The sequence below is a fragment of the Thunnus albacares genome, chromosome 4 (genome assembly GCF_914725855.1).
Source record: "Thunnus albacares chromosome 4, fThuAlb1.1, whole genome shotgun sequence".
In the NCBI taxonomy this organism is placed as follows: Eukaryota; Metazoa; Chordata; class Actinopteri; order Scombriformes; family Scombridae; genus Thunnus; species Thunnus albacares.
Genome location: NC_058109.1, coordinates 34,199,909 through 34,223,530, shown reverse-complemented (window position 1 = coordinate 34,223,530; position 23,622 = coordinate 34,199,909). Strand labels below are relative to the sequence as shown.

Genomic DNA, 23,622 nt, shown 5'->3' with positions numbered 1-23,622 from the left:
TACAACCAAATGATAAGGACCCTCAGGCAGGTCCTGCATTATTACCTAATTCAGAGGACCTGTCTTGTAGAAGGACCAACATATAGTTCTATCAAAATCTAGTCTTGATTGGTTTATAGCCAATACAGGAGTGCTGGTTGGTATCTGGGACTCAAGGCAAAATATCATAAACACACACAACTGCACTGAACTTGAGGGACCCTTAATGAGAGAATGGGAGGAGTATGTATCAGTAGGGGCACACAGTTTATTTCTGACAAAGGGCTTCCTATCAGGTTCATCTTGTTATACCTTTTTATGACAAGAGACTAGTAATTTAATTATGCTGGCCTACTATCACAAAGTAATTTCATGGAGTGTATTTAGTGTGTGCTGTGGAGCAAAAGAGTCAATGATGTATGTATACATCCATGTATATATGGAATATTACAAGTGTTTGTGTTTTCATTGCATATAAAAATCAGTACCAAAACAGTCTTATATTCCTTTAAGTGAAGATTAATCTGTTGTAATCTTAACATGTATTATGTAATAAGTCTCATTTTCACTGGTTTGTACAGTAGTTATTTTAAAACGTGAAGCATTCTGTGAAGTTAAGGCCAAGAAAAGTTTACTTCCTGACTTACTTTCCTGCTTTTAATCTCTCTCCTGTCTCTCTATCATTTCTCTTTCCCACCCTCACTCTCTCTCTTCTCTGTGAATCTCACCCCTGTCTGTCTTTCCTCCACTCCCTCATCTCACCTCCTTCCAGGACAGTCAAGGTGGACGTTTACGACTGGGACCGAGACGGGAGGTAAGCTTCTTCTTCTTATCCTTTATTCATTTTCAGCTCCGCACTGAATCATTCAAATGTCACACCTTGTTCTGTCTGACCCAAGGGAGGGGTACAGGTCTTTCAGTCTTATTATTACATTATTACGACAAATGGAAGGCTCCACCCTTGTGGCACATGCTCAGTGACAAATCAAAAGCATCTGGCAGGTGAAAGGTTGAAATCTTACAGATTTGTGGGCTTAACTGGAAACCTTGTGTGGGTTTTTCAGGCTGTCTGGCCCTGCGTTACGGTGGCCCATACATTTCAGTCAGGATTCATTAGAAATTCTTGTGGTAATTTTACAATCCCCAATCCCAGATTTCCAAATCCCTGTCCCCACAGCCTGCAAGACATGAGGAAACTAAAGGTAAATGTTTTTCTTGCAGATTTCCAGCAAAATTTATCCAACTGACACAAAATCAGGCTGTAATTATGTTGCATGTCAGTTGCTTTTTCAGGGTTTGACAGACAAGTCTGTTTTGTCTTCTTAGGGCATCATGGCAAGGAATGTTTATTTTGACAACAAGCCATTATCAGAGATTTTAGGCTGAATCATGACAAAAAGAACTCCTCTGTAATCATTCTGCCAGGGAGCGCAGGATGTGTGCTGCAGAGTAAACCCTCCACATGTGAATGTAATGGTCCATATACAGTCTACTCTCACTGAACTGTTACATATATAAAGCAGTGTTTTCCGTACATAGAGCCATATATAGTACACCCCAAAAACATAAAAAAAGAAAATTCCATTATGAAATGTGAAATGGATTAATATACTGTAGTTAGACCAAGTGGGACACATGTGGACTAAAGAACTGTTTTCACAGATATTGAAGGGGTTTTTCACTGATTCAGCATTGCACTCAATGCACTGTCTGATTCACAATGGACAGTTTTTAAAAAAGGGTCAAAATTGATGTAAAAGAACCAGGGATTACATTTTGTTTATACCGTGCATTCTTCTTCCTTGTCAAAACCTGACATCTACATTACCCAAAATGTAACTTGACTGCAGACAGGTCAGTCCAAGATTCACTTGTGTTATGCTAGTAGCGGTTAATGTAGCCTGGAGCTGCTAGCCTCCTGCAGAGATGAGGAGCTACAGAGGTCTGCTAACCTCACTTTTTTCTAAGTGCTCCTCCACATCCACAGATTTGTTTCATTTTCAAACCGGCACTGACTCAAGTGACATTAGTTGAGGCAAAGTTTAGTTTCAGAAGTGTTTTTCACTGGTATATGACCACAGATGACATCATGTCAAAACCATTTGGGTGGGATTAATTAATGGACCGGATTAATTGGGAAGAGTTTCATTGTTAACTACACTCATTGGTTTTGTACAGTGCAAAATGAAAGCAATTCAGTTGTAATCGACAATGAACTCTTTAGTCCATCTAATCCGTTATAAGAAGGCAACTTACCCCAAAGCGTGGAAACAAATTACAGTCCATTTACCTTGTGATGTCTGACTCTTGTAACTGCCTTTGTCTCGAAACATTTCATTTTTTTCTTTGTGCATACGGACTTCTAATTAGGAAGTCTGTGTGGTCTAAATGGGTTCCTATCTTTCTGGGTAACTATAGCATCTTTCTGGCCCATCATTACACCCACATAAACTGCACAGAGCTGATGAAATTCAGTAAATTAAATTGGTAAACAAAGAGATGTTTGGGGCTGTAATGAAAACCTGGGGAGGGCTGAGAAATTAGACTTGTGTAATCTGAACAGAACTGAATTCACTGAAATGCATGGATTGCTTTAAATGTCCTGCACACCCTGCAACACCATGCCGATACAACGTTGTTGCATCTGTAGTAGATCCTTTTCACAGCACTTGTGGAACTAATCATGTTAACAATGGTTCAATTCCATTTAAGTATCCCAGTGCAGTAAGTAACTGTCTACTATATGATACAATATGTTTTCATTTGTACATCTTTTCCTTTTGATTTCATACAGTCACAGCTAAAATATTGTTACAATTTGAAAAAACCTGCTTGACCTCCCCAGATGACCTTCACACCTATAGAGAAACACTGTACATTATACCTCAAAATTACACACAACTCCAGACACCCAATGGAATAATACAAGACATGGTTGTGGTATACTACTTTTCTGATTTTTTTAATTATTTTTTTATATATAATTAGCACATTTAACTGTTTATTGCAAGTTTTCAAAGACAGAGGTTAAAAAGTGAATATGAATGTGAATGAACTATCCCAGCCCTCAGACAGTCATTTCAACTTTTCAGTTACCACTTTCATATACATTATTATTAACAATAAACCTGAAGTACATCCACTAAAAATATCTTATCATAAAGTAGGTAGTTCTTCTATAATGTTTTTATTGTAATATATATATATATATACATATAAGTTCAGGGAACATATTATATATGACACAGTCTACAGATAACAGGGAAGAGTAAGGCAGATAACTTTGACAGGACAGTACATCATCCTCGTGCATGACAGCACTGCCTTCATAAAAACACTGAAAATAAACCAAAAACTACATCAACAAACATCAACACCCGCTGCATTCTGTCAGAATTTAATTCTCTTTCTCCTTATGTCTCTCGTACTCGTCACTTTTTTTTCCTCAAAGTTTCATTTCCCTGTCTCTCTCTTTACCTAAACCTCTAGTGTGTTACTGCTTTGTTTCTGTTTCCCCTCCTCCCCCTCTTCTTATATTTCATCTCCCTCCCCGCTGCCTGTGGGGAGATGAACTCGTTGCTCGCTCCTTGAGGATTCCCCTCTAAATACCAGCATTACACAGGCAGCAGTAGTGTCACACACAGCTTCAGGTGGTGATATATTGAGATGCAGAGATGATCTGAGGGCATGCAGGGAGTTGATATTTACCAATCTGATGACGCTGGAGGGGGATTTTTCATGTTCAGATGAAAAATAATGTGTTGAAGTCATGAAAGCCTTCCCTCTCCCAGAGATCCTCTCAAGAGGAGAATATTCAGGGGCAGTATATTCATTCCGAGACAGAGTGCAGTGACCGTGCATTGGGGAAACAGTGAAATCACATGCAAATTAAAATGCTAGTTGATTACAAGTTAGGCGCCTCTGCTTCCCCGTGTCTAGACAGCGAGTGTGTCAGACGCGCTTTACACACATGTCACATGCAACAGATACGCTTTTAATCGACGCAGCTGTCTGCACCTTCTCGGTGCAGGCTTCCAACATGAGGATGACCTACGCTCAACACTGCACCTGAACACCTCGAGTGTAGACACACAGACGGAGCACTCACTGCTGCTGCTGCTCTGCTGACGTGCTACTCACGCTACGCTTGCTGTCTAGACATGGGGCAACTGATTCATAGATGATCCTTACCAGTATCAGTATTAGTATTAACAACTTTAGGCATTTCCCCTCAGATGATCAAGTCACAATTTAGGGGGAGCCTCGTTACATGTAGACAGCTGAATTGAAATAGAAGCAAGTCTGTTAGTCAGATGTGCGAGACAGACAACTCAAAAACACTGCAGAAACAGATTCTGTGTAGACACAGTGTTGGTCCCGTCTGTGATTTATTTGAGTGCTCCCTAAAGTATTATCATGATCATTCAGGAGTTCATTCCTGACTGTTTTGAACATAGCCTTGAATATTTCTGATCTTCATCAAGTGGCATGAGAGACATCTTAATGTAGCCGAGTGAAACTTTACTCGTACTGTTAGAAGGAGGGGGAGTAAAAGAGTGCTGCACATTACAAAATGTAGGTAGGCAGAGAGGTAAAGGTGCAGTCAAAGGGTTGCCACCTCTGCCTCCACTGTTCCCAGTGTAAACACAGCAGCAGGCATGCTGCCCCACCGGGAGGCTCCATGTGGGATGAACAATACACTGAGTGTGCAGGAGCTGCTGATGACCTAGCAGTTGTTGAAATAAAATGACTAAAAAAGTGACGTGGGCATGCCACGGTAGCCTACTGGTTAAGAGGTATGCTATATAACTGCAACGTCTGTGGTTCCAATTTGGCTGTAGATCCTTGTTGCATGTCACCCCTATAAAAAAGGCATAAAATGCCCCCCTGCCCAAAAGAATGTGACGTGTAGTGGGAATCAGTGCTATTGTGCTAATTAGCTTCCACTCTGAAAGTGGCCAGAGATATACTTGCTTTTATATAATAAAAAGAATTTTAAAAGCAAAATAAAATGTTGACTGCCATGTAAATTAAAAAATGATCAAATTGATCACACGGTAATATATCAATGTTACCTTTATAAATGTGCCTTTGATTGGCGATTTACAAATCTCTGTGTAAATGCAAAAAAACACACACAGTCAGTGCAGCTGGTTATCAACCAAGACAAACAATGTTTCACTAAGATTCTGTCACTCACCTTATATTTCATCTTCACCTCATCACATCAACCTCAGATCGTTTTAGAAAAACATGTGTACACCTGGTGTAAAGAATGTGTGAGGTGCGCACATTCTCACTGCAAATTCTGCTTTTATAAATACCAGTTAATGTGCAGGAAATGGCGTATGCATGGTTTTTGTGCATATGCATTGTTTATGCATGTGGCCCCAGGTTGCCAGAGTACAATATTCCCATTTGTCCTCTCTATACTTTTAACTTTTCCATCTTGTGTTTGGATGCATTTGCTTTGGAGTCTGTCTTAGGTTACAGATGACACAGAGCACTTGCAAGCTCAGCTGAATGCTTTGAGGACTTCAGCCATATATAGCACACCCCAAAAACATAAAAAAAGAAAATTCCATCATGAAATGTGAAATGGATTAATATACTGTAGTTAGACCAAGTGGGACACATGTGGACTAAAGAACTGTTTTCACAGATATTGAAGGGGTTTTTCACTGATTCAGCATTGCACTCAATGCACTGTCTGATTCACAATGGACAGTTTTTAAAAAAGGGTCAAATTTGATGTAAAAGAACCAGAGATTACATTTTGTTTATACCGTGCATTCTTCTTCCTTGTCAAAACCTGATGTCTACATTACCCAAAATGTAACTTGACCGCAGACAGGTCAGTCCAAGATCATTGACAATAATGTAGACATATCGTGAAGAGTAACTTTACCAGCTTTCAACCACATCTCATGGTTGTCCTCAGCAGATGGAGTTTGTTCAGTTGTCATGGAGACACCTTCACTGTCACATACTATAACAAGGTTTGAATCTCTAGAAAAAGCTAGTAGGAGGACCTTAAATTCTTACTGTTTCCAAAGTCAATAATGAAATTTGACGGTCATTTAATATTTCATATTATTTAAACTGCTAATGAGAAGCAGTTCTTTATTTCCATTGTAGAATATTTTATAGGGAATAATAGAAACCACAAACAGCTCTGGCTTTGTTAACAATCTGAACAAGTAATTGTCTTTGCTTGTTTTCGTCAGTTTGATCATATTAATGCTGTTACTGTGTTTCATTTTGAGATTTCTAAGTATGCGAGTTTTTCAGTAAATGATCGAAATAAAGAACACAAACTACTGAGTTTGATTGAAGCACACGTCACATACATGTTTGGATTGTACAGCTTAAGTGCACATTTTCAAGATTTAGAAGTAGCCACACTGACGAACTTTCAGGCACATAATGGAAACATGTTTTTTCATACTTTTCATACATACTCATGGATCATGAAAGTATCTCTAGAATTCAACTAAAAAAGGGTCATCTTCTTCCCATGGTGTTGCACATTTGGAGTGTTTTTGAATACAGATTCATACATTTCAACTCTGCAGCTCCTGGACTAAAAAAATCCTCATGGGAAACATTGGTCAGGACTCTTCTCTTCATTGTGAAATTATACACCATGATGTTGAACATATTGCCTTTTAAAGGACTAGTGTGTAGAATTTAGTGGCATCTTGCAAACGGACTTGGCAGAAATGGAATATAATATTCATAAGTATGTTTTAATTAGTGTATAATCACCTGAAAATAAGAATTGTTGTGTTTTCGTTTCCTTAGAATGAGCCCTTTATATCTACATAGACTGTAAAAAAATATGGACATAGTCACCGGAACATCACCCATTGGTTTGAGAACTGCCGTTTTGAAGCCTCAAGTATAGCGATTTGACCATTGCCATCTTGGATTTGGCCGTCGCCATGTTTGATTTTTGGAGCCAGAAGTGACCATATTTGGACGAGAGGGTGGAGCTGACCATAGCGCTAGCTGCTAGCCTTTTGTTTCGCAGCCACTGTTGGTTCTCCTACATGCTTGGAAGGGGAGGATAGGGGAGGGGAGGAGTATTCAGTTTGTTGCAATCTGCAACCTCACCGCTAGATGCCGATAAATTCTACACACTGGACCTTTAAGGGGTTGACAAGAGCTGAAAAGACTATTTCTAATTCTTGTTGAACAAACTCTTTCACAACTCTTTCACCAACATCCAACACCACAGGTCAAAAAGTTACCCAAAATGCACATCAGTAGGTGTACCTTGATTTAGAAAAGTAGTGAATCAAAAATTAAGTGTCAGGACCCACAATGATACATTGAGGGAATTGGTGTCATGTTTTTGATTTTCTACTGAAAGTAGTCACAGACCTTTATCTGGTGCGTACCCATTTGGCAAAAATGTGTTTTAAACCTGGGGCTCAGAGTGAGAGTCACATTTTATTTAAAATTTCATCCTGGGCTAAAATAGTTTTTTAAAGTGAAATAGGTTTTGATTATTTATAACCAGTGTGGGACTGGAAATGCTGCTGCAGCTTAGCCAAGTCTTAAGTTCTGCTCCTGTGTTATTGATCTGCTGGACCACACAGTGTCTGTCAGGTTATCCACTACCGTTGAGTATTATTCCTTTCAAAGTTAAAACTGCACTAATCATTTTTTTTATATACACAATGACTCAAATATGTGTATTCTGAAAGATATAGAGAATTATCACCCAACTCTGCAAGTCCCTCCAGCGCTACAGAGAGTTTTGGTTTACCCCAAGCCACAATGTTTTCCCCCGCAGATGGCATTGTTTTCAGCAGAAACACTTTGCTTTTATATGCCCAGCAGCAAATGGCAGACAGACAAAGTTAGCAACAACAATAAATCATTTAGCAGTTAAGGAGCCAGATCTTTCCTTCAGGAGTTGGTTGAGCCTGGAAGAGAGCTAAAATGAGAGGGAATATTGAACTTAGATTCCTCAGGTGGACAGAAACATGACTTAAAATGAAAGCAAATGTTGCTTCATGTTTGCTAACATGTCATGTGATAACAATTAATGCAGCTTTAATATTGTGATTTGCTCATGTTTGTGTTAGTATCCGGTGTTCTTAAGGCCAGTGTATTCCACCCATAGACACCTCAACTTTCCAACTATTTCACAGCAAAACTGCAGCTGCCAACACAGTAACACCAACACTGCTGACAACAGAAATATCATTCTTGGTCAAAGCAGACAGAAAATAACTTTGCAGATGAAGACGTCACAGTTTTTCATTATTTTTGTGTCTCCCTGTCTTTCTTCCAGTCATGACTTTATCGGAGAGTTCACCACCAGCTACAGAGAGCTGTCCAGAGGCCAGAGTCAGTTCAATGTCTACGAGGTAAACTACAAGAAAAGGAAAGAATGATGAGAGTAACTTGGATCAGCAAGTAGTTAAAATGGAATCCCTGACTTTCTCCAAAACTTTATTTTCCCGAACGTGTAAAGGATATCAAAAGTGTAACAATGTTTTGGGAACTTGCAACAACATTAATAGATTCTTGACAGAGTTATATATTATTCATTTAAGTGATATTTCTCATATAATGAATTCCAGTCCTCATCTGAGAACGATATATTATCCACCCACTGGGGCTCAAACATGCTCTGAATAACTAAACATTTCTGCTGAGACGAATTTGTTAAAAAAAACCTAATTTCTTGTTTTTCTGTCTTGTGGTCAAGGTTTTGAATCCTAAAAAGAAAGGCAAGAAGAAGAAATACGTCAATTCAGGGACGGTAAGACCTGCCGCACTGTGTTTCATCAGCAGCTGTCACGTTTCATGGACATGACTCACAGCAGCCGGATCATGTCAGAGCAGTAAACGGATGGTGTTTGCTATGAGCCTCTCAGAGATCTTCTCTCTTTGTCCTCACTCTGCTACTTTCCTTTTTTTTCTCCCTCGCTCTTATTTCTAACCTTTCACTCTCCATCTTCAAGGTGACTCTGTTGTCTTTCAAAGTGGAGTCAGAATACACATTTGTCGACTTCATCAGAGGAGGGTAAGAGCTCAGTCTCTAATATTTTATCAGTAGGATCTTGAAATCAGAGTACAGTCAATGTTTGCATACATATATATATATATATTTTTTCTATTATAAACAATATATATACATATATATACACATATATATATGTATATGTATATGTATATATATATATATATATTGTTTATAATAGAAAATCACCAGCATTATCCTTCAATGACTTGCTTATTGTAGCCTATATCCTGAAAGTTATTATTCGTAGGAAGGATTCCTCATGTCCAGGCTTCTGGATGTAAAAGTCCTTGGAAAATGGCAAAATGCACAGAGGCTGATCTTTGTCAAACCAAACTATGCCGTAACTCTTCTCAATAGCATTGTTTTTCAACCTACTAAATGGTAAAATTCATGATTTAAGAAAATTATGAATATAAGAAAAACATTTATTTAAAACAATAGCCATAAGTATACCATAGTAATTTATAGAGAGCTGAAGTGAAACTGAGACATCCAAGTTCTGTTCCGGAAGTAAAAAAAACTCCAAAAAATAGCCATTGACATTTGTAATAATGCTATGACCTAAAAATCCAGCCTTGGAACAGAACCTTTCTCAACCATATGACATGTGGCTTACATATGGACAGTAGTTTCTTGAAAAATGATAGTTCTGTTTTTTATTGGCCTTTAAGGAACACCATTACACATAAGCCCAAGACCTCTGTGGGCTAAATGTCACAGCTCTAGAAGAGGCGAGCTTGAGTTAAGCTCAGACATGTCTGTAATAACAGCAGCACAAAGAGGACGGTCCTGCATTGGTGTAGAAGTTTTTATACAGCAGAGATTACAGCTACAAAATTGTGAAAATGACTTAAGAAGAGAAATTTATGGATATAGACAAAACCAAGTTGCCATGACGCAAGAAACCAAGTTGCTACACTTGTTTTTTCAATGGGGTTGTAGTTTTTTTCTGTGCTGAAAGTAATAATTGTTTAACTTCAAAATCGCTGAGGTTTAAACCTCTAAAAAGCAACTGCTGTGGTGGAGCCGAGTTGTCTTAGAATACGGAAAGTTAACTCCAGGAACACACTTCATTTTTTCATAAAGACTAAACAAAGTTGGGAAATCAATGTTTAAATTAAGCCTGATTTTGCTTTACTCATAAAAGAATGATCCCAGTCTCTTCCACACAGTGAGGCATACAGCTTATTAATTAAGCACTGGTATCAGATCGGTACTCGCTATCAGCCGATACTGAAAGCCCAGGTAGCAGGACTGAAAAAGTTGGATTGGTGCATCCCTAGTTATTATGCTAAATAACACTGGAGTAATCATTAAAATAAAACTTCCCCTTCTGATATAAACGCTGTTTTCCCCCTGGATATAAATAGTACTCAAGGAGAAACAGTCTTCAGCATGAAAACAGTCAAATGTAAAAATGTTGAATATCAGCATAAGCCAGTGGTAATCAGCACTTCAATTTCAAAGCATGGTTACAGGACTTCAGAAGCCTGTATTGTTTGAATCACAGTTCAGATCCCCTGCCTGGTGCTCATAGGTGACAGCAGTGAGCCACTGATGAGCTCAGTTCAGCCTGAACAGCTGTACATGGGCCTCCATCTGGACATACTGGCACAGTCCTAACATTTCTGTTTTGATGATTTGCCGATGTGCTCAATCTCCCAACAGGACACAACTCAATTTCACAGTGGCCATAGACTTCACAGCATCCAACGGTAGGACAGCATTACATCTTTGTGCATGCAGAAAATATCCACGTGTGTTGTCTGGTGAAAACGTTTGAACTACAGCGTTTGTGATTGTTGCTTTTTATTGTAATTGAAGGAATGTATTCTCCTCTGTAGGTTAAGGAAAGAAAATACGTTGTCATATTTCTGCAACGTATGATTCTCAATCTACATATGACTGATGAACACCATTGTCAAATTATTTGTGATGCAGTAGTTGTCTGTCTAACACCAGAGGTAATATTTTACAGAACCCCTGAAGGGTCATTTCTTTTTATTGTTTAATTATCAAGCACAATGCATGACACATTATTGCAGCAGATATATCTAACCACTCATTTACATCTGTGGTCCCTCGGCAGAGGCTGGCAGTGATGTGCAGGTTGACACAATAAAAGATTTCTGAGTAACAGACAGTTGCAATAAATTTACTAATGAATTAATTTTAATTAAAAATCTGAACTATAATTAAAATCAAACATTTCAGTTGAATGAGAATTCATATTATCAGTGTAAAACATGCAAAACATTTGTATTTTCTTGTACCTCTGGGTAATTTGGCCAAAAGGAACTGAAAAGAAAAATGTAGTGATAAGGCTAGGTGATATTACCTAAAATTAATATTTTAATTGCCACATTTACCACAGTAATGATTAATTAGATATTTATTAAATACACCTGAGCACAAGATTCTCCGTCCCCACAGTGAAGCTCTTATTAATTATTTGTACTGAACAATAAACAGAAAATGATGGATTATGACTCGGAGTAACATTTATTTGCTGAAACAGGAAATTCAAAGTAAAATATGACATATTAAAATATGACAATTTCACATATCTTGCAACTATCAAAATAAATGATATTATAAATAGATTTGAATAACAATTTTATGGCTCCTGTTATTTCATCTCATCTGTTATTTTATCTCATTAGTAGGATGTTTTAGGGCACACATGGGCAGCATACGGCCCTAGGGCCAGAACCGGCCTGTGGACCATCTCTGCACCCCGCAGCATCCTCAAATAAACAAAACAACCCCCCAAAAATGAATAAAAGGCAGCATGATGTTAATAAATTTAAAATGAGTCTCTACTGCTATTTAACTCAATTCCAATAGAGGGCCCTGTCAGTTCAAAGGCAGTATGTTTGATATACCAAGAGAGTATCGCGGTGTTCAAGGAATACAACATCAAGAGACATTTTTCAACCAAGCATGCCAGCTATGCCACAAACATGTCATCATTGGAATGAGAAGAAAAAACCCTGAAATTTTCTTCCAACTTAATCGCCAGGCAGAATATTTTTACAAAGCAGTCGACCATCCAAGAATCGGCAATGAAAGTTAGCTACATGCTGTCACACAAGCCTGCGAAACAGAGCAGACCTTTCTCTGATGGTGAATTTTTGAATGACTGCATGGTAGAGGCAGTTAGCATACTGTGTCCTGACAACAAAGCTCAGTTCGAAAAACAGAAGTCTATCTGGTCGCATAGTAACTCATCGTGTGGAAGTGATTGATAAAGAGTTGTAAGCTGAATTATCAAAAAGGGCAGAGGAATTTCTTGGCAGGGAGTCGATGCGCGGGACAAGGGAATTGGACCTCTGTGACAGGGTGTCAGGATGTTTGGAGAGACTAAACCTGCCATGGACTAAATTGCTGAATGTGACCACTGATGGATCTCCGGACCTCACCAGGAAGAACATCGGGGTCCTGTGGAGGAAATAGGGCCGAGCAAAAGAGGACAACCCCAACTCAGATTTGATCTGCCTACACTGCATCATTCACCAGGAATCCCTGTGTAAAACTGTGTTGCAACTTGATCATGTCACGTGCATAGACCGTAATAAAATATGGACGTAGTCACTGTGACGTCACCATTTGGTTTGTGGACTGCCGTTTTGAAGCCTCAAGTTTAGCAATTTGACCCAAGTCGCCATCTTGGATTTGACCATCACCATCTTGGAATTTTGGAGCCAGAAGTGACCATATTTGGACGAGAGCGTGGAGCTAATCCTAGCGCTTGCTGCTAGCTTGGTTAGCATAGTGTATTTATGGTCTATGGTTAACTGTGATAATGCTAATGCTAAAGCTAATTTTCACAAGTGAAAAATAGGCCTAAAGCCATTAAAGGTTCTATATGTAGAATTATGGAGCAATTTACATGTATTAATGTTTTTTTATTGCCAATGAGTGAACGGGTTGTAATGTAACATAAAAAATGAGACCCTCCCCAACTTTCTTGGTTGTCTGTAACAGCCTGTGAGCTGATTTCTATGTGAAGGACCGGGGCCTGAAAGTCTAACGGAAGCGACGTTTTTGCGTGCTCCCAAGTGCCTTGCCTCTCCCTCGCTAATGTCAACCAACAACTAGAATAACGACACAACAACACAACAGAAATGGTGCAATCTGACTGGAAACACCATGCAGATATTAGGTGGTGGTTAGGGTGGTGATTGAGATGCTTTGCTGAAACACGGTGCACGACACAACGTTAATTATGTAATTATGAGAAGTGTAAGCCAGGAAAAAGACATCACCTGCAATAGTCTCACGCCGCAAGCACCAGGATGTTGACTGCACCTCTTTTAACGGCCACAGATGTCACCAATGAGTAGAAATTTCTGATTCCTACATACAGAACCTTTAAAACAAAATGTACTTACCAGAAAAACTGACTCTTTAGAGGGTCTTTTAGTACAACCAAATGCTGAACAAGACTTTTTTAGGCGACCAAAATGTTACAATTAACTTTGATGAACTAAAAACATACTGTGAAATAGCAATGGCTACAGCCATGCCTATACTCATGAATCTAGGGTTACGCCATGGTTAAATTATGAAATCAACATTGTCACCCATGGATGTATAATGAGAGCTGGATAGGGCACCGCTGCTCAGCAAACGAGAAGTAGTGTTTGACTTGGCATTTGAGGTGGATTTAATGGGCCATCTGAACAACCTTAATCTGAAGTTGCAGGGGAAGAATATGTTCATGCATGAGTTGTCTTCATACATGCGAGCGCTCAAAGCCAACAAGTGCTTCATACATTTCCCAACACTGGCTACCATGGATGTGCCACCCTGCCACACCGACAGATACACCTCAACTCTCATAGACCTCCACACCGAGTTCAACTGGCCTTTCTCCGACTTTGCTAAGACTGAACAAGAACTAGAGCTGGTGTCCTCTCTCTTTTCATTTGACTGCAAGAAAGCACCCCAGGATGTGCAACTTGAACTAATTGACATCCAGTGGGACCAGGCTCTCAATCAAAAGTTCACTCCATCCACACTGGACAACTTCTGTGGCTCACTGAAGGAACCACAGTTTCGGAACATGCGCAGGCAGGCACAGAGGATGCTTATTTTGTTTGGCTCCACTTATGTGTGCGAACAAAATATGCTTTTCATAATACACAGTGTCAAATATTTTACAGTTATAATTCATTGGTTAGTTACAGTTACACAAGTAACTGAGATTTGAGTAAAGTGAATCCATGTATATATTCATGAGTATGACCTTGTATTTATTCATAATGAGTGTCTGTGAATATTAATATTTTCTTCATTCATTGATGCAGGTATATACTCTAATGGTAAATATTAAATTTTGATAACTGTAAAACAGTCTGCCTTGAGTCTATATTTATAACATAATTCAATGTGTTTCATCAGTGACATGTAGGCTAATTTAAAAATTGATCAGATCAGACCAGATCGACATAGCCTACAGATGTAAAAAAAAAAAAAAAAAAAGTCAACATTTTCTAGCAGCAAGTTCTTGTTTTTTGAAACAAGAACCCAGGGCTGGCAAATATCCTATTGTAAAGCAATCTGTCATGTCTACCAAATTCATATAGTTTAACATAATTCAGCTTCGTGTTTCAAATCAATTGTCCAATGAGTGACACTTTACTTATTTTATCTAAGTCAGTATGGCCCTCTGGGAAAAAAAGTTGCCCACCACTGTTTTAGGGGTTGGAGTGATTTTATTGTAACAAACACTTTAAACAACGTGTGTCAGGCTTCAGACTGTGGTCAGGAATGCTTCACTGCTCCAGGGCTGAAGTCATAGCTGACCTCAGGGTTAACTCCTGTCACTTCACAGCATCTCAGCTGCTGGTAAACAAAAATCAGGAACTCTGTTTGGTTCTTGAGGAGCTGTAGCGTTTATTTTCTGACAAGCTGTAGCTGATACTGAACATTCACATATATTCATGGTTTACTGCTACAGTGAGTCCGCTCCGACAGCCATCTCATTGGCAACAACTGCCACTATCCTGGGATGCAACTATACCATCTCTCTGTCTCCACTATTTTGCAAAAGTATTTACATTTAGATTTGTTTTGTCCCGGATACACTGATACCTAAGTGTACTTATACAACCAACATGGCCTCTTTTTTTCTGTATCGGCTCTTTCTCATCTGCACACACACTCAGTGGACATCTCTGACATTTACATCTGAGTCATTTTTTTCTATCCGAGTTAGACTGGAGCCCACACAGCAAACTCTAACTGGTTGTGCACTCAGGCTTATAGGGTTAAATTGGTTGTTGTACTTTTAGGTGGATTAAAGCAGTCGGCGACAGCCTGTACGATGGAATAAATGTATCGCACATATCAATGTGACTGAAATTAGGTCAGTTAGAAAGTCATAATGTCAGTTTTGGTTACTTTTCCATTACTTGCCAAGCCCTGCTAAAAAGTGCTTGGTTATGTCAGTGTTGCTGCATGCTTCATAACCTATCTAGCTTTTTAAAATCCTTCTTTGAATTGTATGTGTGTGTGTGTGTGTGTTTGTGTCTGATGGTGTTTTCTCTCCAGGTAACCCCTCGCAGCCCACCTCTCTGCACTACATGAGTCCCTACCAGATGAATGCGTACGCCATGGCGCTGAAGGCTGTGGGGGAGATCATCCAGGACTACGACAGTGACAAACTCTTCCCAGCCTACGGCTTTGGAGCCAAACTTCCCCCCGACGGCAAGATCTCCCATGCCTTCCCACTGGTAAGAGACACTGATGGAGAGACAGAGAGAAAGGAGAGTAGTTTTGTTGTCTCTGTGTGAATACTGACTAACAGAGACTTTAGTTAACTTTAGTTCTGTTTTTGCATGTTCAGCATGTTTTTGCAATAGCTTAGAAAGTTTGCCAACTTGACTTTGTTTTTTGTGTAAGGTTTTATTTATGGCTCACATGTGTCAGCTCTGATTAAATCACTGCCAGGATGTGAAATGTGTCCATCTGTCGGATGTAACGTCTTGCTGGCCACCCATGTGGAGCCCACTTCCTTTTTGGACTTTCTTCAAGGTTGACTGGGCAAATAAAAATGCAATCAAATATTCTGTCAAGGCAAAAGGAGCATCAAGCAAAACAAACAAAAAAAAACTCTAACACCACCTTTAGTTTGGATTAGCTGGAGATGAATTGGATATAAGCGAAATGACAAGCCAGATCTTATTTTTGTAGTTTCGACTATCAAATCTATTAGTGATAAATATTAAAATCACTATTTACTGTAGTTGAACACACACACACACATACACACACACAGTTTTTCCTATGCAATAAGAGATTAGTAATGACATTTCAGGCAGGCTCACTTTCAGTTTTACTCCAAATGCAGAAGTTTGGATCATTTGATAAACTGTCAGCTTAATTACAACCTGTCTGATTGTTTGACTGCACATTTATTGCCCTGTCTAACTTTGTTGTTGTGATGTCACCACATTCCCTTTTATTACAAAAGCGAATTATGGCCAAAACTACAAAAATAAGATCCAAGTTGTAATTAATCGGAATTATCCTTTAACTTTGCCCACAGCTGTTGTTATCAAATACAGCTGAGTGAACAGACTGTAAATATCATTATTATTACATATTATTGTTATTGTTATTGCATAACATGCTGCAACATAATGCACTTTGTAAGGAGATAAATGGCTAGCTAGTATGAACTTTAAAAGGATTCTACCGGACGAAGTCCAGACCTGCCCTGCAGTCTCTGCAGGACGTAATTGCTACCAAGTACTCCAATAGAAACCAGGATACTGTGGCAAATAAGTGCTTGATTCTGGTTTCTTAACATTCTCTGTTGGTAGAGAAATAAGAGATGTTGCTGAGATGTTGAGGAACAAGTGGCAACAATTGGACAGAGAGGATCAGAAACCTGGATACTGTTAGAGTCATGCCATATCCAGAATAAGATCAAAAGCAGGATACTTGTGCGCATGTAAACGCACTCATTAACATGCACAACTAGCTCAAATTTGTTATTTAGGTTTGTTCATGTTACTGATTCAAATTAGCAAGATGCTCTGCCTGTCTAACCCAATTTAGCTTTGTGAAAGTACGCCTTGCAATGTACCGAACAACATGCACCAATTCAGCTGAGCACAGCTTGTTAAGTCAATGAAAGGAAAGGTTGCACAATCCCACAAGCTGTAAGCACTGTGGAGTAGTGTTGTGAAGTGGATGACTGAGGCAGAGGAAAGGAACAAAAGGTGGGAGGAAGAAAACACTGTGAATCATGCTGCACGCAGAGAGAATAGAAGTTCTTCTGTTTGATGGAGTGGTGGAGAAAGAATAGAGAGCAGACACACAGACATTTTGATGGTGCACTGCTTAGCTTAGCATTGCCAGTCAATAGGAAGGCAACAATAGCAATTACCAGAGCAGCAAAATGAAAAAATAATGATTTACCCTTGGATTCCAAACAACTGCCTCCCTGGACAGTTACTTAAGAAGAAACAAGAGAAAAGTGAAGAGAGAAGATAAAAAGAGGAGAGTTTGATATGTATTTGCTGTTCCAAGGCTGCAGGATAAGATTAAATTAAATTGATTTTTTTTTAAGAAGATGGTGATGCAGCCAGATGTTTTTATAAGGGTGTAAACACCTCAATGACACGCCTCAGATCTTTCATTAGAGACATTTCTTATCCAAGTTTCTCTGACCTGAAACTGTCATTTTCAATCATGTTTGTCAAATCCCATGATCCTCCGGGCCCCCTCCCAGTCAGAAGTCAGTGGTGGACGAGACCATCAGCATCTGGCTTGTCTGGAGTCATCACTTTGTGTAACTTTCCTCTTTTCCACGTGAGCGACGGCTCCATCAGCTTTCTCAATTAGAGTTCACCTCAGCGTGACAAATCCCTGCGCTGCGCCATGCTAAGGCAACTTTAATTATGAATGTATTGTTTGGAAATTGCTAGAAGCACATTGAGCAATCTAGAGTTCATCAAATGTAAAGGTTTAGTGTTTTGTCTCATGATGTATGGCTCACATAGGACAAATCATGAGTACAGTAAGATAATAACTTGTGCAGATATAATGTTTATATTTGAAATGAGAAAGTGAGGCTGGCTCCATTAATTAGACACATCCCATGTTCATATTAGGGTCAGAATAACTAATTAACCAACAACTCTTGTATATATTATCTCCTAATAACGAACATATGAGACTATGGCATTTTATATAGCTCACATTCACAATAAATGAAGAGTCAGTGTACCTTGAAGCCTTCACAAGGACATTAGATAAAATATTTGTCTTTCAGGAGCATTATTTGACACTGCATAGCCCCTCTGTGTTAGAGCTTAATTAACACCGTCTTCTGAATCTGTTTTTGATACTTTAAAGAAATACATATTATTAAACAAAAACTTCAGTCTCAGAGGAAATAATTAAAAAGTATTCTTGGAGGGAGATTGAGGAAAAGCCCAGAGGGTGTGTGTGTGTATGTGCCTGTGTGTGTGTGTGTTTGTGTGTGTGGGGGGGGGTCTGTCATAGACGACTTTTTAAAACTTTTTTACAAACTAAAGACCAGTTAATTGGGGACAGCTTGTCCAATTGGGGACAAAAGCCATGTCCCCAATTTGGAAAAAGCAGATTTTTGGGTCAGTGATTAGGGTTAGGCAAGTAATGGTTATGGTAAGTCTCCAGGAAATTAATGTAAGTCTATGTAGTGATCTATGTAGTGACCCAGGACAATGTGTGTGTGTGTGTGTGTGTGTGTGTGTGTGTGTGTGTGTGTGTGAACCTGAAGGAGAAAAAAGAGAAGATGATTAGCTGTTCTCAGCTTCTGTCATTCTGTCATCTTCAGGTCATTGCAAAATAAACATCAGTATCCAGTATTTTAATAATGTGTCGCTATCATTTGGTCTTCTGCAAACGCTGTGGCAAATCCATGTTGGATGATTCTACTCCTATCAGCACAGAGATGCTTCTCTACAGTATGAATATGAGTGATACTATGCAAACAAAATCAGCCTTTATCATAACAGAGCCGCCAGGAACCTTTAGATAGGAAGTTTGTTTCAGTGTACAGACGATATTCTGATTCAGAATATCTCATGTGTGTTTAGCTGCCTTGTTATGCACTTGTTAGTATAAACTGTAGATTGTGTGTAGTGTTTGGGAGTATATTACTATCTTAATTACAATCCCCAGTAATGTTTCAGTAGCATTTTCAATATCATGTAAGAAGCATTTTTTTCTACTAGCAGTGGAACAGCACAACCAAACACTACATGGCTATATTTTATTTTCTCTTGAAGAAAAACAATCCTCAGAAATAATCACATCGTATCCAGCAGTCAGTTCTTGACCAGATTCCTCACTGTCAAATCTCCATCATCAGATTCAGGAAAGAATCGAGGAGCAGCCTGGCATGTTCAGTTCTGATCTGTTTTATGAAACTTCTACTGCAGGTAGAGCTCTTCTAATGATTTAACCCTCCTACCGTGTTTGGGTCAAATTTGACCCATTTCAAGTTAAAATATTTCATAAATATTATCCAGTTAATTGCTGCATGCCATACTATTAAAAAACAATGTTCTCTGTGGGTCAGATTTTACCCTATTTCACATAAATATTTCATAAATATTATCCAGTTAATTGCTGCTTGCCATACTAATAAAAACCAATGTTCTGTGTGGTTCAGATTTTACCCTATTTTTGATGATTTGATGATTTGGTTTGATGAGATTTTCACCAGCAAGGGACATGTAGCCATTGGACCACAAAATAATAAAAATTTAGATTTTGTGGTTATGAATTGATAACAAGTTAATTATGATGTAAAACAGTATATTGGGTAAAAAGAATAGTTTTTTGAGTGTTTTGTGGTGAATTTTAAAAAATGGTCAAATTTGACCCACAAATGCAAAAGGTACCTGCCCCTTACTAGCACAATACAAGGGTGAACAATACTGACATTTAAATGTAAAAGAAAATCTATATCAGCGCCACTCACATGAGGTTTTGCCTTTTCAGTGACATATATCTGAAATGTTCTGGTTTAAAACCTAGACCTTACAGATTCTTACAAATTCGGGTTAGGGGAAGCTCCAGGTTATAGGTGTTAAATTCCTGTCGTGGAAAAGAGATAGTGTGTACTCCATAGTACAGTACACTCCATACAGAAGTGGGACACATTGTTGGACTTTTAGTCTTCCTGACAATAACCTCTGTAGTTCTTCATTAATGTGAAACAGACACCAGCTGAAACCAATGGACAAACATCAGTTTTGTTCATATCTCCACAGCTCACAACAGGCCTCGTGCAAGAAGCAACCGTACAAACAGATTCACCGTCAAATGGTACATACGAATGATTTAAGAGACATTCATCAATTTCCTCGTACTTTGGAATTTTGGCCTCTAACTTCATTTACATACTTGTGTGCAGGTGGCAGTCAAGTTGAAACAAGCTATTTACAAGTTTGTGCAGTTATAAAGGTTTGCTGAATCTGACTTGGAACACTTGTACACAAGTAAGCCTCACAGAAAAATGAGAAGTTTTTGATATAAAGAGGAAAATGTTCTTGCATGAGGCCCATTGTCTTTCAGTCAGATTTCCACACCAGCTTCAACTTCAACATATTAAGATAATACGTTAGAAACTATCTAGGAGGTACAAAAACACAAGAATATTCATTCGGATCAAGGAGATTTCTTTATTTTTAAAGAAGAGAGACTGAAGTGTGTCTCCAAACAAGCAAACAGCTTTTCAAAGCAGTGATGAGGAACGGCTGTGATGAACCGTGATGAACTGCACATTTATAACAGTGACACAGGGACAGTATTTCAAGGAGGGACAAAGAAAGTGAAGACACTACTTGTGTGTCAGGGGATTTTTCAGAAACACGAGGGTTAAGATGTCAATTATTCTTCAGTTTTTAACCTGAGAAATGTGATCTTTCTCATCTCGCAGTTTATCTTTCTTTCCACTAGAGGAAAAGATGAAGGAGCTTCTCACAGGTTTGACACATGCTTGTCTAAATCATACAGGCGTAAGAGCTGACGAGTTCAGGCAGAACAAAGCGCAAGAGTGATTCAGACAAGTGTGACTTCTATCAGATACAGAGGTGTCATGTGAAAATCCAATTGTCGGAATTCAAAGCACGTGTTCTGTGGACAGTTATGTGAAAAATATCGGCTGTGTTTTATTCTGCATACGAGCATGTCAGAGATGTGGCTCTAGCGATGGAGATATTTGTCTGTCTGGGACACTTGAAGAGGACAGAGCCATAATTTATGTTATCAGTAACACCTGTGCTTTTCCTACTGCAACAAGTCAAAATGTCTGCAGTGAAAATCATCATACACACTCAATGGCCAATCCATTAGGTGCACCTGTACAGCTGCTTGTTAATGCAAATATCTGAACAACCAATTGTGTGGCAGCGAGTCAATGCTTAAAAGCATGGAGACATGGTAAAGAGGTTCAGGTGTTGTTGGGATGGGTTCTACTTTGGATCCACCTCCTGATCAGCAACATCCCAGGATTCTCTTATCAAACCTATCATTTATCCTCACTCTTTACTAGCAAAGAGTAGTGTGTGAAACATTTAGGTTGCAACTTCTTATTTTTAGCACACACTGACTGTTGATGATGCTTGTTAAAATGACAGAGGCAGTCAGTGAAGTCAGTCAGTCAGTGTCAGTGGTGGCAGATTAGATCAGCTGTAGTTATTAATGTTAATCCTGTAACGGCTAAAATAAAAAGTTGGTCAATGTACTCTCTGCAGCTGCTGTCTGTATTCACACAAAGATAGTTTATGAGAAGATACATCACTCTGTAATAGCACTGTACCACCGCCAGTGAACTGTGTGTTCCGTCAGTTTAAGAATCTCTCAGTTAAACTTTGATTCATGTGACATTGACATTGTAATCTGATCAGCTTCATAGTTGTGAAACAGCAAGTACAGCAGTCTGCAGCTGTTTACTGAATGTGTCAGATACATATAATTAATATTTCATATATAAGGCTGCGCATCTCATTTTCAGGTTGTACGTACAGATTGAGAACATTAAAGGCACCCTGTGGAGTTCTCCTGTAAATAAATTCAGTTTTTGTTTACATCAGTGTTGCTCACCAAAACTCATTGTGTGTATCCTTTGAGGTCAAGAAACATTTGCAAAGCTGATTTTGCAGGATTTAAGTATTTTAAATCTGAAACCTGATAACATTTGCTAAGAGGTTCGATACTGGAATTTAATTTAATAAAACACTATTAAACCCCATCCCTAGGTGTTGTTTTGACCAAACATCAGAATGGGGAATAAGTTTGACAGTGGAATGATTGTTGGTGTCCAGTCAGGGTGGTTTGAGTGTCTCAGAAATCACTGATCTACTGAGATTTTACTGAGAACGGTGCAAAACACTGTAGCTCCAGCCAGCAGCTCTGGCAAATAACCAGATATTACAACAGTGCCGTGCAGGAGAACATCTTTGAAAGCACTAAACATTGAGTGGATGAGCTACAGCAGCAAGAGACCACAGCAGTTCTTCTTCAAATTTACTTCTGTACTTTTTACCTGGGCAAGCTGCAGGGTCATCACTATCAGTGTCTGTACTCTGAATGTGTCTGTCTTTATTATGTCTGCAGCAGTACATGGATTATAAACAGACATAGGCCCTGTTATGTACTCTTTATTTTACAGAGACCAAACATTCCCCCATGAGCAAGGAAAAACTCCCCTTTAATGGGAAGAAACCTCAAGCAGAACCGGACTCTAGGTGGGAGGCCATCTGCCTTGACCAGTTGAGCTGAAATAGAAAGAGGGAAGAGAGAGAGACATAGAGAAGCACAGCAACAACAACAATAATAATAATGAGCATGGTAGAGTTAGCACCAGGTCACTGAAATGTTGCAACCAGAAGCTAGAAAGCTGTGTGTCTCTCTGAATTCTTCATATTAAAAGTTTGGCTTTCATTGCTGTCATCTCTGAAGTAGTCACAGTAACTTTCTAGAGTTTATAATAATTGCATACATTTTTGCTAACAGCAGCATTAACGTTAGCAATGTCGGTCCCTCTGTGTACATTCTTAGCTCTGATTGGTGTCATATAGAAAAAAATTGAGAAAGACTTTGGAGACAGAACCTTTTTCTTTTTTCATATTTTAGGGCCATTAAGGTATAAAAGTCAACGAAATGTCACAAAAAGATAATGAGCAAAATGTATCAAGACAAAACCCATACAGTAAAAAATAAATCTTTATTGGTTTCCTTCCAATATGTTAAATGTTTTCTCACAGACTGAGTTTTCTCTCTTGCAGAACTCAAATATAGAAAACCCAAACTGTGTGGGGATCGAAGGTGTACTTGAATCTTACTTCCAGAGCCTGCGAAGTGTTCAGCTGTACGGCCCAACCAACTTTGCCCCTGTCATCCAGCAGGTGGCTAGGTGAGACACGTGCACACACACACACACACACATACACACACACACACACACACACAGACAAATGTGTACTATATGTGTTCGAACTCACACAATTATGCATGTGCACACACACAATTTCACACACGCACTCATACATAATGTCTCTCATACATAAAATCTGCAAATTTCCATATGC

At 38.9% G+C, this 23,622-nt stretch overlaps 1 protein-coding gene across 1 annotated transcript in view; it reads left to right on the top strand.

The window, feature by feature from the left end:
• Nucleotides 1-23,622, top strand: part of LOC122980788 (copine-9-like) — a 166,977-nt gene that overhangs the window by 116,918 nt on the left and 26,437 nt on the right. The window contains exons 11-17 of the mRNA XM_044349128.1: nucleotides 752-793; nucleotides 8,285-8,360; nucleotides 8,705-8,758; nucleotides 8,961-9,022; nucleotides 10,691-10,737; nucleotides 15,581-15,762; nucleotides 23,320-23,447. Coding sequence (XP_044205063.1) covers nucleotides 752-793; nucleotides 8,285-8,360; nucleotides 8,705-8,758; nucleotides 8,961-9,022; nucleotides 10,691-10,737; nucleotides 15,581-15,762; nucleotides 23,320-23,447 — 591 coding nt within the window. The remainder of the gene's footprint in view (nucleotides 1-751; nucleotides 794-8,284; nucleotides 8,361-8,704; nucleotides 8,759-8,960; nucleotides 9,023-10,690; nucleotides 10,738-15,580; nucleotides 15,763-23,319; nucleotides 23,448-23,622) is intronic.